The sequence below is a fragment of the Abramis brama genome (assembly GCF_963993115.1).
Source record: "Abramis brama genome assembly, chromosome: 2".
Taxonomy (NCBI): domain Eukaryota; kingdom Metazoa; phylum Chordata; class Actinopteri; order Cypriniformes; family Leuciscidae; genus Abramis; species Abramis brama.
In genome coordinates, this window is record NC_139964.1 from 21,435,435 (window position 1) to 21,449,226 (window position 13,792).

The window sequence follows — 13,792 nt, forward strand, 5'->3', positions numbered from 1 at the left end:
GAATCCCTATCACTGTCTGAACCCACATTCTCATTACCAACCTCATCTTTCTTTACTTGTTTAAAAGCTTTTCCACAGCTTTTTTTTTTTACTTTTTTAACTTGAAAACAGATTTAGCTTCCTTTTCAAAATCAACATCGTCTTCAACATCAATTTCATCTGCCTCTGTTACACAACATTTTCAAAATATTCACCCTGCTCATCAGACATCGAGGGAGTATCACTTTTACTAGGCTCGGTAACAATCTCAAGTGGATCAGGGTTATTCTCGACAGCCACAACTGTGATTGGCTCAGGCTCAATCTCACCGGCTTCCACCACAGACATACCGGCAGTGTCGGTGTCACTCGCGATCTCAACCAGAGGAATAACAGAAAACCCCAGTCCCATGCTTGTGCTCACACCTGCACTGTCCTTTTTACTAGGACAATCACGAACTAGATGTCCGATTCTACCACAACTAAAACATTTAATTGTAGTGTCAGATGTTGCAAACACTGTGTAAATGAACCCATCAATTTTGAACTTATAAACCAGATCGATCTCATCAATTCCATTTTTCAGAACCATGAAAACTTGGCTTCCGAATGAGACTAGATGCTTCACTTAAGGTGACTTGCACCCAAGAGGGATTTTCTTTAAAGGGGAAAACCAGTTTTCCATACCGAGATAACTCTTGAGAGCACTGTTTTTAGTTCTTCTTTCGTCTGCGTTTTTACGTCGTTCGTGTTCACAATTCAGAGGAGTCGCCGGTCAGCTGCTCGTAGATCACGCCTTTGTCGAGAACTTTTGTGTAATTTCTCAAATAAGTCATGTTTTGCTGTTCTTGTTGCATTTACAAGGCTTTAACCAGCAGATGTCCTCAGCATGCTATGGTTTGAGTGAAGCTAGAGTAGGCTGATCGATCTAATCATCTAACTGTGAATTTAGCTGACGTGGTCAATATAGTGGAGTAAAAACAACACCTAACAGTTTTTCCCCAAAACTTCAAAGGAAGCAAGACAATGTTGTCGAAACGAGCGCTGGATACCTGAGGTAATACTTTTCACCATTTATTCAGAGGGTATGAACGATTATATCATAATCAATTTCCTTGAAAAGGGGCTTGACTTTCTGGACCTCTGCGATTAACTTCTCTGCAATGTCCGCGAGACTTTAAATTAGAATGGATTCTGATTGGCTTGTTTTATCGTTCGACAGCTGAAAATAAATAAATAAATAAATCGTCCCGAAAGTGATCCCAATGATATAATTTCTCTATACAGGCATATCCTTATCGTTATAGCTGTGGTGTGAACTCTGCTATTCTTTAACATTGAGAACGATTTTTAGAACTAGCCTATATCTTTATCTTTATTGTCCTTGGTGTACGGTTTTTTAGTAAAAAAAAAAAAATACACATTGAAGTGGTTTTGTTGTTAAGCTGTTATCCTGTACTCGCTGGGAAACACTGACCAGTTGCCTGGTTAGCATTTCTAAAGCCTGGCAACAGGATTATAAAACAAACAAGGTTTTATTAAACTAGAAGGTAGCAAATGTAACAACGTATGTAAAACGTTCACACAAACAACAATCGACAACTGAATAATGAAGATGGAGGAACTTAAACACACAGTGGTGACGAACTAAATTATGAGCAGCTGTGATTAATGAATGTCCATGGTTACTGATGAGTGGCGGGAAATTAGAACAAAGGAAACGTGACGGAAGACAAACTAATAGTCCATGAAAGTGAAACTAACTGAACATAAACGTGACAGTAACATATTTGCATAATGCCTGCCTGCTGACTACTTTGACTGGCCTTCAAACCAAAGTAGATATGTTGAGGAAATGCTGTTTTTTCTTCACTGTTAGGGAAAAACATAATTGCATAGACTTCCAACGGCAGAGGAATTGAAGAATCAGTGGTTACAATTATTTTACAACCTTTTGCACTGCAGTTCGATGCAGGTCAGAGTGTTATATAGATATAGATATAGATATAGATATAGATATAATTCCACAAAGTGATGATGTCACTGACCATTACATGGTAACTTGCATATTACGTACTGCTGTAATATGTCATGCGGCGCCGCGTTATCAACCAGGCAGAACAATCCTTCCATCCACCATAGATAATTTCTCAAATTGCTTATCTAATCTGTCTCATCTGCTGCCTGAACCCAAACAAACAGATGAACTAGAGGAACTAACTAGCACTATGAGCACCATTCTCTCTAGAACATTGGATGTTGTTGCACCTATTCAATTAAAAAAGGTCAGAGAGAAAATTAAAGCACCATGGTACAACAATACTACGCATGTTCTAAAGAGAGAAACCCGTAATTTAGAGCGTAAATGGAAAAAAACTAATTTAGAGGTCTTTAGAATCACGTGGAAAGACAGTATGTCACGTTATAAAAAGGCCCTAAAAGCGGCCAGGGCTGAGCACCTCCGCAAACTAATAGAAAATAATCAAAATAATCCTAGGTTTTTATTTAACACCGTGGCTAGACTAACAAATAAACAGAAGTCACCCGAACAAAATATCCCGTTACAGTTCAGTAGTAATGATTTCATGAACTTCTTCACTGAGAAAATAGAAAGCATCAGAACCACAATTGTAAACGTTCAATCTTCAATCGCGCCTTATAATTCAGCCTCAATTATCACCCCTCAAGAACAATTACAATGCTTTACAACTATAGAACAAAAAGAGTTAAATAAACTTATCACTTCATCTAAAACAACAACATGTTTATTAGATCCTATACCAACTAAATTACTGACAGAAGTGTTACCTGTAGTGGAAGAGCCTCTCCTCAATATTATTAACTCATCTTTATCTTTAGGTCATGTTCCTAGAACATTTAAACTGGCAGTTATAAAACCTCTCATTAAGAAACCACAATTAGATCTTAATAATCTAGCAAATTATAGACCCATTTCAAATCTTCCATTTATGTCTAAAATATTAGAAAAAGTGGTGTCCGCTCAACTGGGCTCTTTCTTACAAGAAAATGATATCTATGAAAAGTTTCAGTCTGGATTCAGACCGCATCACAGCACTGAAACTGCGCTCGTTAAAATCACAAATGATTTACTTTTAGCTTCTGACCAAGGCTGTTTCTCAATACTAGTTTTACTTGATCTAAGTGCTGCGTTCGATACTATAGATCACACAATACTCTTAGATCGACTACAAAATTATACTGGTGTTCAAGGACAAGCATTAAGCTGGTTTAGATCATACTTATCTGACCGCTACCATTTTGTCTCTTTAAATGGAGGAAAATCGATCATAACTCCAGTAAACTATGGAGTGCCGCAGGGATCTGTGTTAGGCCCTCTGTTATTCTCAATATATATGCTGCCACTTGGAAACATTATAAGGAAACATGGAATTAGTTTCCATTGTTATGCTGATGACACTCAAATATATATTTCATCACAGCCGGATGAAAACGCTAAATTATCCAAATTGACAGAATGTGTTAAAGATATCAAAGATTGGATGACGCGTAATTTTCTTTTATTAAATCCAGACAAGACAGAGGTAATACTTATCAGTTCAAAAAACCGCCCACAAAACCTCTCACAATACAATTTTAACATCGTAGGATGTCCTGTTACTTTATCCTCTACAGTAAAAGACCTGGGTGTTATACTCGATTGCAACCTGTCTTTTGAAAATCATATTTCATATGTTACAAGAACAGCCTTTGTCCACCTTAGAAACATTGCTAAGCTACGTAATATTCTATCAGTTTCTGATGCAGAAAAGTTAGTTCATGCATTCATGACCTCGAGACTAGATTACTGTAATGCTTTATTAGCTGGTTGTCCTGCATCCTCAATAAACAAGCTACAGTTAGTCAAAAATGCTGCCGCTAGAGTTCTTACTAGATCAAGAAAATATGATCATATAACACCGATTTTATCATCACTGCATTGGTTACCTATAAAGTTCCGTATCAATTACAAGGTATTGCTACTGACTTATAAAGCCCTAAACGGCTTAGCTCCAGTCTATTTAACGGATCTTCTATCGTCCTATAATCCATCGCGCTCTTTAAGATCACTTAATTCGAGGCTTTTGGTCATACCTAGGATATCCAGATCCACCAAAGGAGGGAGAGCATTTTCACATTTAGCTCCGAAACTCTGGAATAGCCTTCCTGATACTCGCTCTCCCAGTTTAAAACTAGATTAAAGACGCATCTCTTCAGCCAGGCATTCATATAACATTTTAAATCTTACTGTTCAAACTACAATCTGGCCTCTAGTTCATAAATGCCAGAGGAGAACTGGCCCCCGACTGAGCCTGGGTTCTCCCATGGTTTTTTTTCTCCATTGGGTCACCTGATGGAGTTTTAGGACACCATTAGGTCACTTGATGGAGTTTTCGGTTCCTTGCCACTGTTGCCTTTGGCTTGCTCAGTTGGGGATATTTTGGGGATATTAATTTAATTTTATCAATCAATAAATTTACACTAGAAACAACCTTGTTGTGTTATTTTGGTTTAATGCTGTGAAGCTGCTTTGATGCAATCTGTATTGTGAAAAGCGCTATATAAATACACTTGACTTGACTTGACTTGAATTATATAGATGCCATGATGTAGAGAAATGACAGATATAACATCACATCTGAAATTTAAGAGAGGTATAAAATGAAATTACCACTGTGAAACGTCCTGCACAAGTCGTGCTTGTGAAGGTAGTTTGGGTCAATCAGTTTGTTCTTCTTGACTGTCATTATTGGACTCAAACTGATACAGCAAAACTGATGCCATAGTTAGCATAGTTACAGTATTGTTTACAGCAAAGCCTCCGGAGCTGATTTTCAACAGTTAAAGGTAGAACCATCAGAAAGGACTGGGACCACCTGACCAATCAGAACATACTGGGACCGACTGACCAATAAGAACAGACTGGGCTTCTCAGAATGCAGGTTTTACAGAAACCGAAACTAAACAGAGCGTTCAGACAGAGGGTGAAAACAGGTGCTGCAACAATGTAAATTATAAGACAAATTAGTGTTTTCGAGATTAAATCATGTAAACCTATTCCAGTAGACCCCCTAAACAAAATTATGAACCTGTAAATGAGCATAATAGGGATAATAGGGGCTCTTTGTGTAGGTTTGGGATCTCAGAACAAAGTACCCAGCAATGACTCTTTAGTGAACCAAAGACATACAGCTCACAGCTGTTATGCTGAATTTGAGGATTGTGAGAGTCAAATCTGTGTGGTTCCTGACTGGTTGTTCATAATGATAGCATGTAGGCATAGTTTAAGATGTCACTAACATTGTTTTAGTATTGTTATTTAATACGTAGTTTGTGAAAAGTCTGTGTAAACACATTTAGTAAGAAGTGTTACCATCCGAACGATATCATCATTCGGCAATGGAATTGCATGTTTTATATATTTCTTCCAAAAAAGTCATCGTTGTTGTGTTACCTTAATACTCTGTTGATTAGTAAATGGCTACTAGGGGTAGTTGTTGTATTATGTGGGGAAATGATATGTATTTGAGAGGGGAGAAAAAGTATGCTTTTGCATGCAATGCTTAAGTAAAGAGACGTGCATTACTTTAATGTGATCGCTCTTAATTTATGTGACTACACAACAATCGTTACTAATAATTGGAAGAGGAATCATTCATTTTCTTATGATTCCCCTTCCCAGTTGCCTGTAGCAGCAGCTGAGGCTGTGCTGATATACACAAACAAATTCAAGCTTGAATTGAGCCATGGTACAAAATCAATTAAATCATTTTTTGGGGCTAAAAAAAAACGCACCGTTTTAGTGTGAATTCCTTTAAATGCAAATGAGCTGTTTCTGCCGGCACAGAGGGCAGGACAGTCGGTAGCAGGACAGTCCATCAACAAAACACCTCAATCGCTTAGGAGACATTTTTGTCTACAGCTGCTCCAGCGTCGAAACAATGGTGGACTGTGTTTAGCTCACTCAGGGCGGGTCTACGCTAAAACTGCAGTGTCAATCAACAGTCGCGGGAGGAGCCTGTGCAAAGTGATGTCACATTGCCCCGAATCTGAGAACGGCTTGTTCTGAGACTGTGCTTATGATTTATGGGGATTTAAAGAAAAGCACTGGGTGGATTTTTATCATTATAGGGTGGTTGTGTACACACACTACCAACACACATTTATGTTCAAACCCCATGTAAAAGTGAATTTTGCATAATAGGTGTCCTTTAATATCTCACCTGGAGAGTAATATTCATATATTGTGACTGGAACAGGTTGAAGCAGACCCACATTAAACATCTTGTTCATTTTGAAGGCAATTCTTTCTTTCTCTTTATGAGAAACCTGATAAGCAAAAAAAGAAAAAAAAAGAAAATGTATATGATATTAAATGTGAAACTGCCCCACGTCAACATTTGCAGAGGCGACAAATAATAATAAGAACCAAAAAAAATAATAAAATGCAGTCAAAATTATTAATTATTATGTTTCTTATGAATTGTGATTGGTGTTTTTTTTTTTTTGCAGTCATTTAACAATGTATAGCAGAAAACAAAATGCATGTAAATTGTATAGTCATTGGCTCAATCTATAAATTCAATTAGCACATTTTCTTCTGCAAAATTCTAATATGCAGTCTGTAATATACAAATAGGTGAATATGCAGTTGGCCATTATTGATGACACCTGATGTTAACAAGCAGAATCACTGAAGGATAAAATCCCAATTTTGATCAGTGTTTGCTTTAGATGGGCAGTTGACCCTTACATTTTTAACTTTAGATTTTGTTTGGCTGCTGTAACTGAGTAAACACAACCAACATCATCATATCACCTTTTCTTTTTATTCATCTGACTGTTATAACTCAGATACAGTAGCCAAACAAAATCTAAATTTAATGATTTAAGGGTCAACAGCCCAACTAAAGCAAACACTTATCTCCATAATGGTAACATACCAATTACGGTTTTCTCCTTCAGTGATTCTGCTTGTTAACATCAGGTGTCTTCACTAATGCTCAATCATCACTCAATCAATCACTTAATTATCTCATTAACTTTAACACTGCTTCAGTGTTACTTATAACACTCTGTGTGTGGACTCATATAAACACTCAGAGTGTCAATTTAACACTGGGGATTTTGCTGTGTGTAAAGCTTATGAAAAACTGTTTGAATTTTCCTTGCTTTTATTTTGTGATTATTTTTATTCTTCTCTATGTAAAGCACTTTGAATTGCCATTGTGTATGAAATGTGCTATATAAATAAATGTGCCTTGCCTTAAAGGTTTAAAAGTTATCGTTAAAATTCAGTTTCCCTATGGAGAAATTAAGTAAAAGTTTTTACTTCTGGAAGCCGACTGTTGCACTCTATACTGTGATAAGCAAAACACATGGTTTCATGATAAAAAAAATAATTTAAAAAAATCTGTTTTTGACATCATCAGGCAACACAGTCTGCTGAAATACCTTATCTAAGTAGAGGATGAGGGATCCTCGCTCTGACAGCACTTTATTCTTTTCATATCTCTGAATGTATCTCTCCTTCCCCATGGACAACTGAGGGCAAGAAAATGAGGAAAAAAAGCTCAATGCATCACATGATGACCAACATGTTTTATGGCCTATCTGCAGATGTGTGGATTCCTCTTCTAAATACCAAAGTGAGGCATCACTGCATCAGTTTATCATCATAATACCTCTTTAAGATCATTTTCTTCAACATCAAATCCCGTCGGTATGCCAATGTCCAGAATAGTCATAGTGGCATCGGTTTTATCATTTTTGTAGCTGTAAAGATGGAGATAAAGAGCAGATTTTATAAACAGGTTTCGTAGGCCTACTCAGGCTGCATTTAAGGCTGCTTTCACGCAAGAGCTTTGAACCCGAGTCCGTTTGATGTCAGATCTCCAATATTGTTGTATAACACAGAGGTGCTCGTCTCTGATTAAACAATCTTTGAAGAGCAAGTTACATTGTCAGATCCGGTGAAACTGCATGTGAATGCAGTCACATTGGTAACCAGCTGTCACTAGTACTCACATTCATGAAGCAAACATACAACAGTCAACACGTTGATCTCACAGTGATGTCACTATGTGGTCACACCGTCAGCAATCTGAGTTCACAGTGATTTAAAAGTGTAACCTCACAGCGCTCTCACTGTGTGCTCAAACTATGACCACAATATGAGCTCATCCCAGCTAGAAATGTTATTGTTCTATGAATGTTTTGAGAGCATTATTTTATCTTGTATTGTTTTCTGTAGCTAATTTTATTTTTGTTACCAGAATGTTCTCCTAAAAGGTAGGATAACACTCTCTAAAAACATTTTAAACAAGTTTAGTGATAACATTGATAGAACATTATCCCCTAACAATCTTAAGTTTTAGCGAGAAGTTTCCCAGCAGACACAGGACTGAACCTCTTAAAAGAGTTTGGTTTGGTCATTGTGTAGGCAGTGTTTGCTCTAATTGGACTCTTTGGCCTTGACCATTTGATTTTAGTTTTTCACTGGCTGTTATAAGTGTTTATTATAGCAAGAGAAAATGTGGTCAAGTATGTTGGCTACTTGTTGATAATAAAAATATTATCATAATGTAATGACCTGAAACTCTTTAATATTTAAAGGGACACTTTACCTCTGGAAAGATGAATGTGTATTTAAAATAGGTCATTTATGTAGAAGAAATGTGAAGTTATTTTTGAATTTGGAGCTTTCTAGACTAAGAAAAGCCAGAAAATGTATTTTTGGCTTATGTGGATGAAAGACAACTCCCAGAATGCACTTGCTTCGCTGCCCTAGGAGGCCACTCCCAAGCCACGCCTACTGGTAAGAGAGCGCAGTTGACAACAACAAAGCTAAGCTACTAGCGAGTCTCCGTGATGAGTTTGCCCTGGATTTCGAGATCGCCCAAAATGTCCGAGATTCGGCTTTTGCGTTCTACAGTCGCCATTCATCATGTTTACTGTGGCGAGCAGGACGAGGCTGACGGCCGCAGGAGAACGGCGCGAGGCCGGTGGCGTCATTACTGAGACGCACCGGTCTCATATCTCTCACGGAGGAGGGGGAATTTTCTTAGCAATGTTAAAACGCACATCAACCGATCACTTGTTTAGCGTTGTAAACACTACATTCAGATTCACCAATCGGAATGAATTCAGCTAGATTGAAACAAAAGGTGTGCATGTAAACAATGAATGGCGACCGCAGAAAGCAAAAGCCGAATCCCGGACATTTTGGACGATCTCGACGGCTGGACAAGTCCGGGAAAAAGAGGATGGCATTGGAAATCAAACGCACTGGCACTGATCTGTGATAGGTCTGTTAGCGCATTAGGTCCAACCCCCTATGGGCGGGTTTGAAAGGGTGGGAACTAGTGCCTGTAGTCTTAACAGAAATCCCCCCCTCTTACACTTCCTCCGACAATGACGCAAAATGACGATTTTTGCGTCATTGAGGGAGGAAGTGTTAAGAGATAAATACAGATTTCTCTCATCTCAGGGGAAAATGAGAGAGTATTGCACGACCATTCAATAGTATGACTGGGTTTCTAACAATGCAAAGCTTAATGCAAAAGGGTGGAGTGTTCCTTTAATATAATAACCTAAATCTGTGCATATCATTGACATAAACACAAACCTCAAGAATCAGCGCGTGGATCTCAATAATGGTGACATGCTGCAATGCATTACACAAAACTTATCAGTGGCTCCCAGAATGCATTGCGGCATGAAGCATGTCACCATTATTGAGATTCACACGCTAAGTGAAACAAGTTCAAAATGTTTTATTTTTAATATATATATCTATATATTATTATTATACAGATTTTCTTTTTTATACATAGTTAGATGTCAATAGAATCAATTAAATGAAATTAATAACACACATTATTGCCTAGAAGCTGATCAGTGCATTATATGATGATTATATTGTTGTCGTTATCAACAAGTAGCTGACATCATTTGATCATATGTTCTCTTACTGTTTTTGCCATAACAAACATTTACAGCAGCCAGAGAAAAACTAACATTAGAACATTAGGAGTCAAACTGCCCAACTAAAGCAAACACTGGTCACCATAATCCAAACCAAACTATTAATTTCAATAAACCATCAACATCTAAACCTCTGTTAATCTCAATAAAGTATTCTGTACACGTGTGACAAAAATAAAGTGGTTAGTAATAAGTGAAGCTGGTAATGCTGTTTGTGGAGTTGTTTAATGAAGTTGGAGCCTGACATCAGATGTTTAGACGTCAACACAATTTTCATTTTAAACCAAAATTTGAGTCCATGTCCAATAACATTTCTAGCTGGGGTGATTAACATTGTGGCCATAATATGAGCACATAGTGAGTGCGCTGTGCGGTTACACTTTTAGCTCACTGTGAACTCACATTGTGATCATATGGAGAGATCACTGTGACATCAACGTGTTGACTGGGACAGCAACTGTGGGAAAATGTGGGGTGGGCAGAGGTGGAAAGTCCAGGAGTCAGAAAGTAAAAGTCCTGCCATATGTTTATTCCACCCATGAACTCACACAGCCAAAACTCCAGTGTTAAATGAACTCTCCTGGGAGTTTATTTGGCTCCAGAGTCCAGACTCAAGAGTGTTAAAGTTAATGAGATAATTAAGTTATTGATTGAGTGAAGATTGAGCATTATTGAAGACACCTGATGTTAAAGGAGAACTCCGGTCAATTTTAACATTGAGCTCATTTTTTCGTAAATTTGGAGTGGTGTCAATACAGAGAACAACGACAAAAATCGGTGTTGCCTACACTGTAAAAATGAATACTCTATATTTACTCAATAAAATTGTGGCAACAGATTACAAGCAATATTATTAATTAAATTGAACAAATTAGAATTGAGTAATAATTAATCAAATTAATTCATTAAAAGTTAACCATTTAAAATGAGTAAAATTTACTTTTTTTTAAACAAAAATATTGAAATAACAGACAGACGTCAAAGATGAATTAAGAACTCTTTATTTTTTATTGGCAACATTGAAGACACCTGATGTTAACAAGCAGAATCACCGAAGGAGAAAACCGTAAATTGTAAGTCACCATTATGGTGATCAGTGTTTGTTTTAGTTGGGCTCTTGACCTTAAATCAATAACTTTAGATTGTGTTTGGTTGCTGTACCTAAGTTATAACAGCCAGATGAACAATGAGAAAAGGTGATCTGATGATGTTGGTTGTGTTTTAACAATCATTATTACACAATCATTTGACCTGAATCTCTGGACTCATATAGTTAAAAATATGATCCTGTACAGGGACAGAGCTGCTATAATTAATTATCTAATATATCTAAAATACAAAAAAAATTATTTAATTTAGTTTCTAAACACACAGACATCAAGAATCAGCCTGTGAATCTCAACAATGGTGACATTTATAAAGCATGTTGCAGTGCATTCTGGGTTCCACCAATCACAACTCTTTCATAGCTCCCATCATGCATTGCTGCATGAATAAATAATGAGCTTATGATCAGAGGTGATCTGTTTGTCACCATTGCTGAGATTCATACACTAAATCTTGATGCCTGTGTGTGCCTATATAAAAAACAAGTTTTTTTTTTTTTTATTTGATCATTTGGATTTCATTGAAAAGGCTAAACATATTATGCTGTACAAGGACAGCGCTGCTATAATTAATAAAATAAACACAACTCAGACATTGGGCTCTATATGAGTTCAGGTGAAATAATGATTGTTAAAACACAACCAACACCATCAGATCACCTTTTCTCATTGTTCATCTGGCTGTTATAACTCAGGTACAGCAGCCAAACAAAATCTAAAGTTAATGATTTAAGGTCAAGAGCCCAACTAAAGTAAACACTGATCACCATAACGGCGACTTACAATTTACGGTTTTCTCCTTCGGTGATTCTGATTGTTAACATTAGGTGTCTTCAATGTTGCCAATAAAAAATAAAGAGTTCTTAATTCATCTTTGACGTCTGTCTGTTATTTCGATATTTTTGTTTAAAAAAAAGTAAATTTTACTCATTTTAAATGGTTAACTTTTAAGGAATTAATTTGATTAATTATTACTCAATTCTAATTTGTTCAATTTAATTAATAATATTGCTTGTAATCTGTTGCCACAATTTTATTGAGTAAATATAGCGTATTCATTTTTACAGTGTACACCGTGTTATCCTCTTTTTAAAATTTGCACCCTGTTGACTTTTATGGGGCAAGTTTTAAACCTGCTTTTAGCCTCTTAACACTCTTTGTGAAAGATATGAATAAAAGTGATGTTAATTCAGCCAGCGCACATACCTGTATTTACATCCTGTTTTCAGTCGAAGTCCACAGTAATCGATTGTCGAGTTCACGCGCATAGGTTTAGTTACCTATGATCACGCGCGTGAACTCGACAATCAACTACTGTGGACTTCGACCGAAACCAGGATGTAAATACAGGTATGAGCGCTGGCTGAATTAACATCACTTTTATTCATATCTTTCACATCTACTGCAGTCAGATTCACCCGTGTTCACTCTGAAGGCATCACTCACATGGCTGTGCACTTGTAATGACACATCCAGGATGTTAAGAGGCTAAAAGCAGGTTTAAAACTTGCCCCATAGAAGTCAACAGGGTGCAAATTTTAAAAAGAGGATAATACGGTGTAGGCAACACAGATTTTTCATTGTTCTCTGTACTGACAGCACTCCAAATTTACAAAAAAATTAGCTCAATGTTAAAATTGACTGGAGTTCTCCTTTAACAAGCAGAATATCTCTTTTTAAGTCGCCATTATTGTGATCAGTGTCAGATTTCGTTAGGCTCTTGACCCTTAAACTAATAACGTTAGATTTTGTTTGACTGTTGTATCTGAGTTATAACTGCCAGATGAACAAAGAGAAAAATTGATCAGGTGGTGGTTATGGTTTCAGGTGGTGGTGTGGTACAGGTGGTAACTCATTTAGAGAGTTAGGTTTACCTTGTTGATTACAGCAGCCTGTGATTCTACAGTATACTGTTTTCAGCATTTTCAATATAATCAAAAATATTTCTTAAAAGTTGTTCTGATCAAAAGACTTAAAAACTGTGAATCTCAACAATGGTGACAATAATAAAGCATTTGAATAAATTATGATCTGAATTGTCTTAGTAATTTCCTTTTCCTAATTGAATATTCTTTTTGTCACCATTGTTGAGATTCATACACTGAATATTGAGGTCAGTGTGTCCCTGAAAGAAAGAATTCATTTTTATCAGAACAAATTTTAAGAAATCATTTGAATTATATTGAAAAATCTAGATCTTATTCTGTAGAATCACTGTGATGCTGTAATGACCAATATACATTTAAGTCAGAAATTCAGGTCAAATGATGATTATGTTAAAATATAACCAACACCACCTATTCACCTTTACTCTTTGTTCAACTGGCTGTTATAACTCATATACAGCAGCCAAACAAAATCTAAAGTTAAAAGTTTAAAGGTCATCTGCCCAACTAAAGCAAACACTGATCTCCATAATGGCAACTTAAAAAATGAGATTTTTCTCCTTTAGTGATTCTGCTTGTTAACATCAGGTGTCTTCAATAATGCTCAATCATCACTCAATCAATCAATCACTTAATTATCTCATTAACTTTAACACTCACATTTTTACACTTTAACACTCGAGTCTGGAGACAAATAAACTCCTAGTTTTTGCTGTGCAGCTGATTTCACTAATTAGTTCTCTCTCCTGCTGAATTAACAAATCCAGGTGATTGGAACAAAATACTGAGGAGGATTTTTACTCTCTGAAACTGGACT

The 13,792-nt window shown here is 36.6% G+C and overlaps 1 protein-coding gene across 12 annotated transcripts in view; it reads right to left on the minus strand.

Moving 5' to 3' along the window:
• Nucleotides 1-13,792, minus strand: part of LOC311077813 (complement C3-like) — a 501,390-nt gene that overhangs the window by 329,720 nt on the left and 157,878 nt on the right. For 3 of the 12 annotated variants that reach the window (XM_084106436.1, XM_084106435.1, XM_084106429.1), the window contains exons 34-36: nucleotides 7,682-7,772; nucleotides 7,452-7,541; nucleotides 6,221-6,326 (exon numbers count right to left, since the gene is read on the minus strand). The exons of the other annotated variants lie outside the window; for them this stretch is intronic. In XM_084106436.1, coding sequence (XP_083962562.1) covers nucleotides 6,221-6,326; nucleotides 7,452-7,541; nucleotides 7,682-7,772 — 287 coding nt within the window. The remainder of the gene's footprint in view (nucleotides 1-6,220; nucleotides 6,327-7,451; nucleotides 7,542-7,681; nucleotides 7,773-13,792) is intronic. 12 annotated transcript variants of the gene reach the window in all.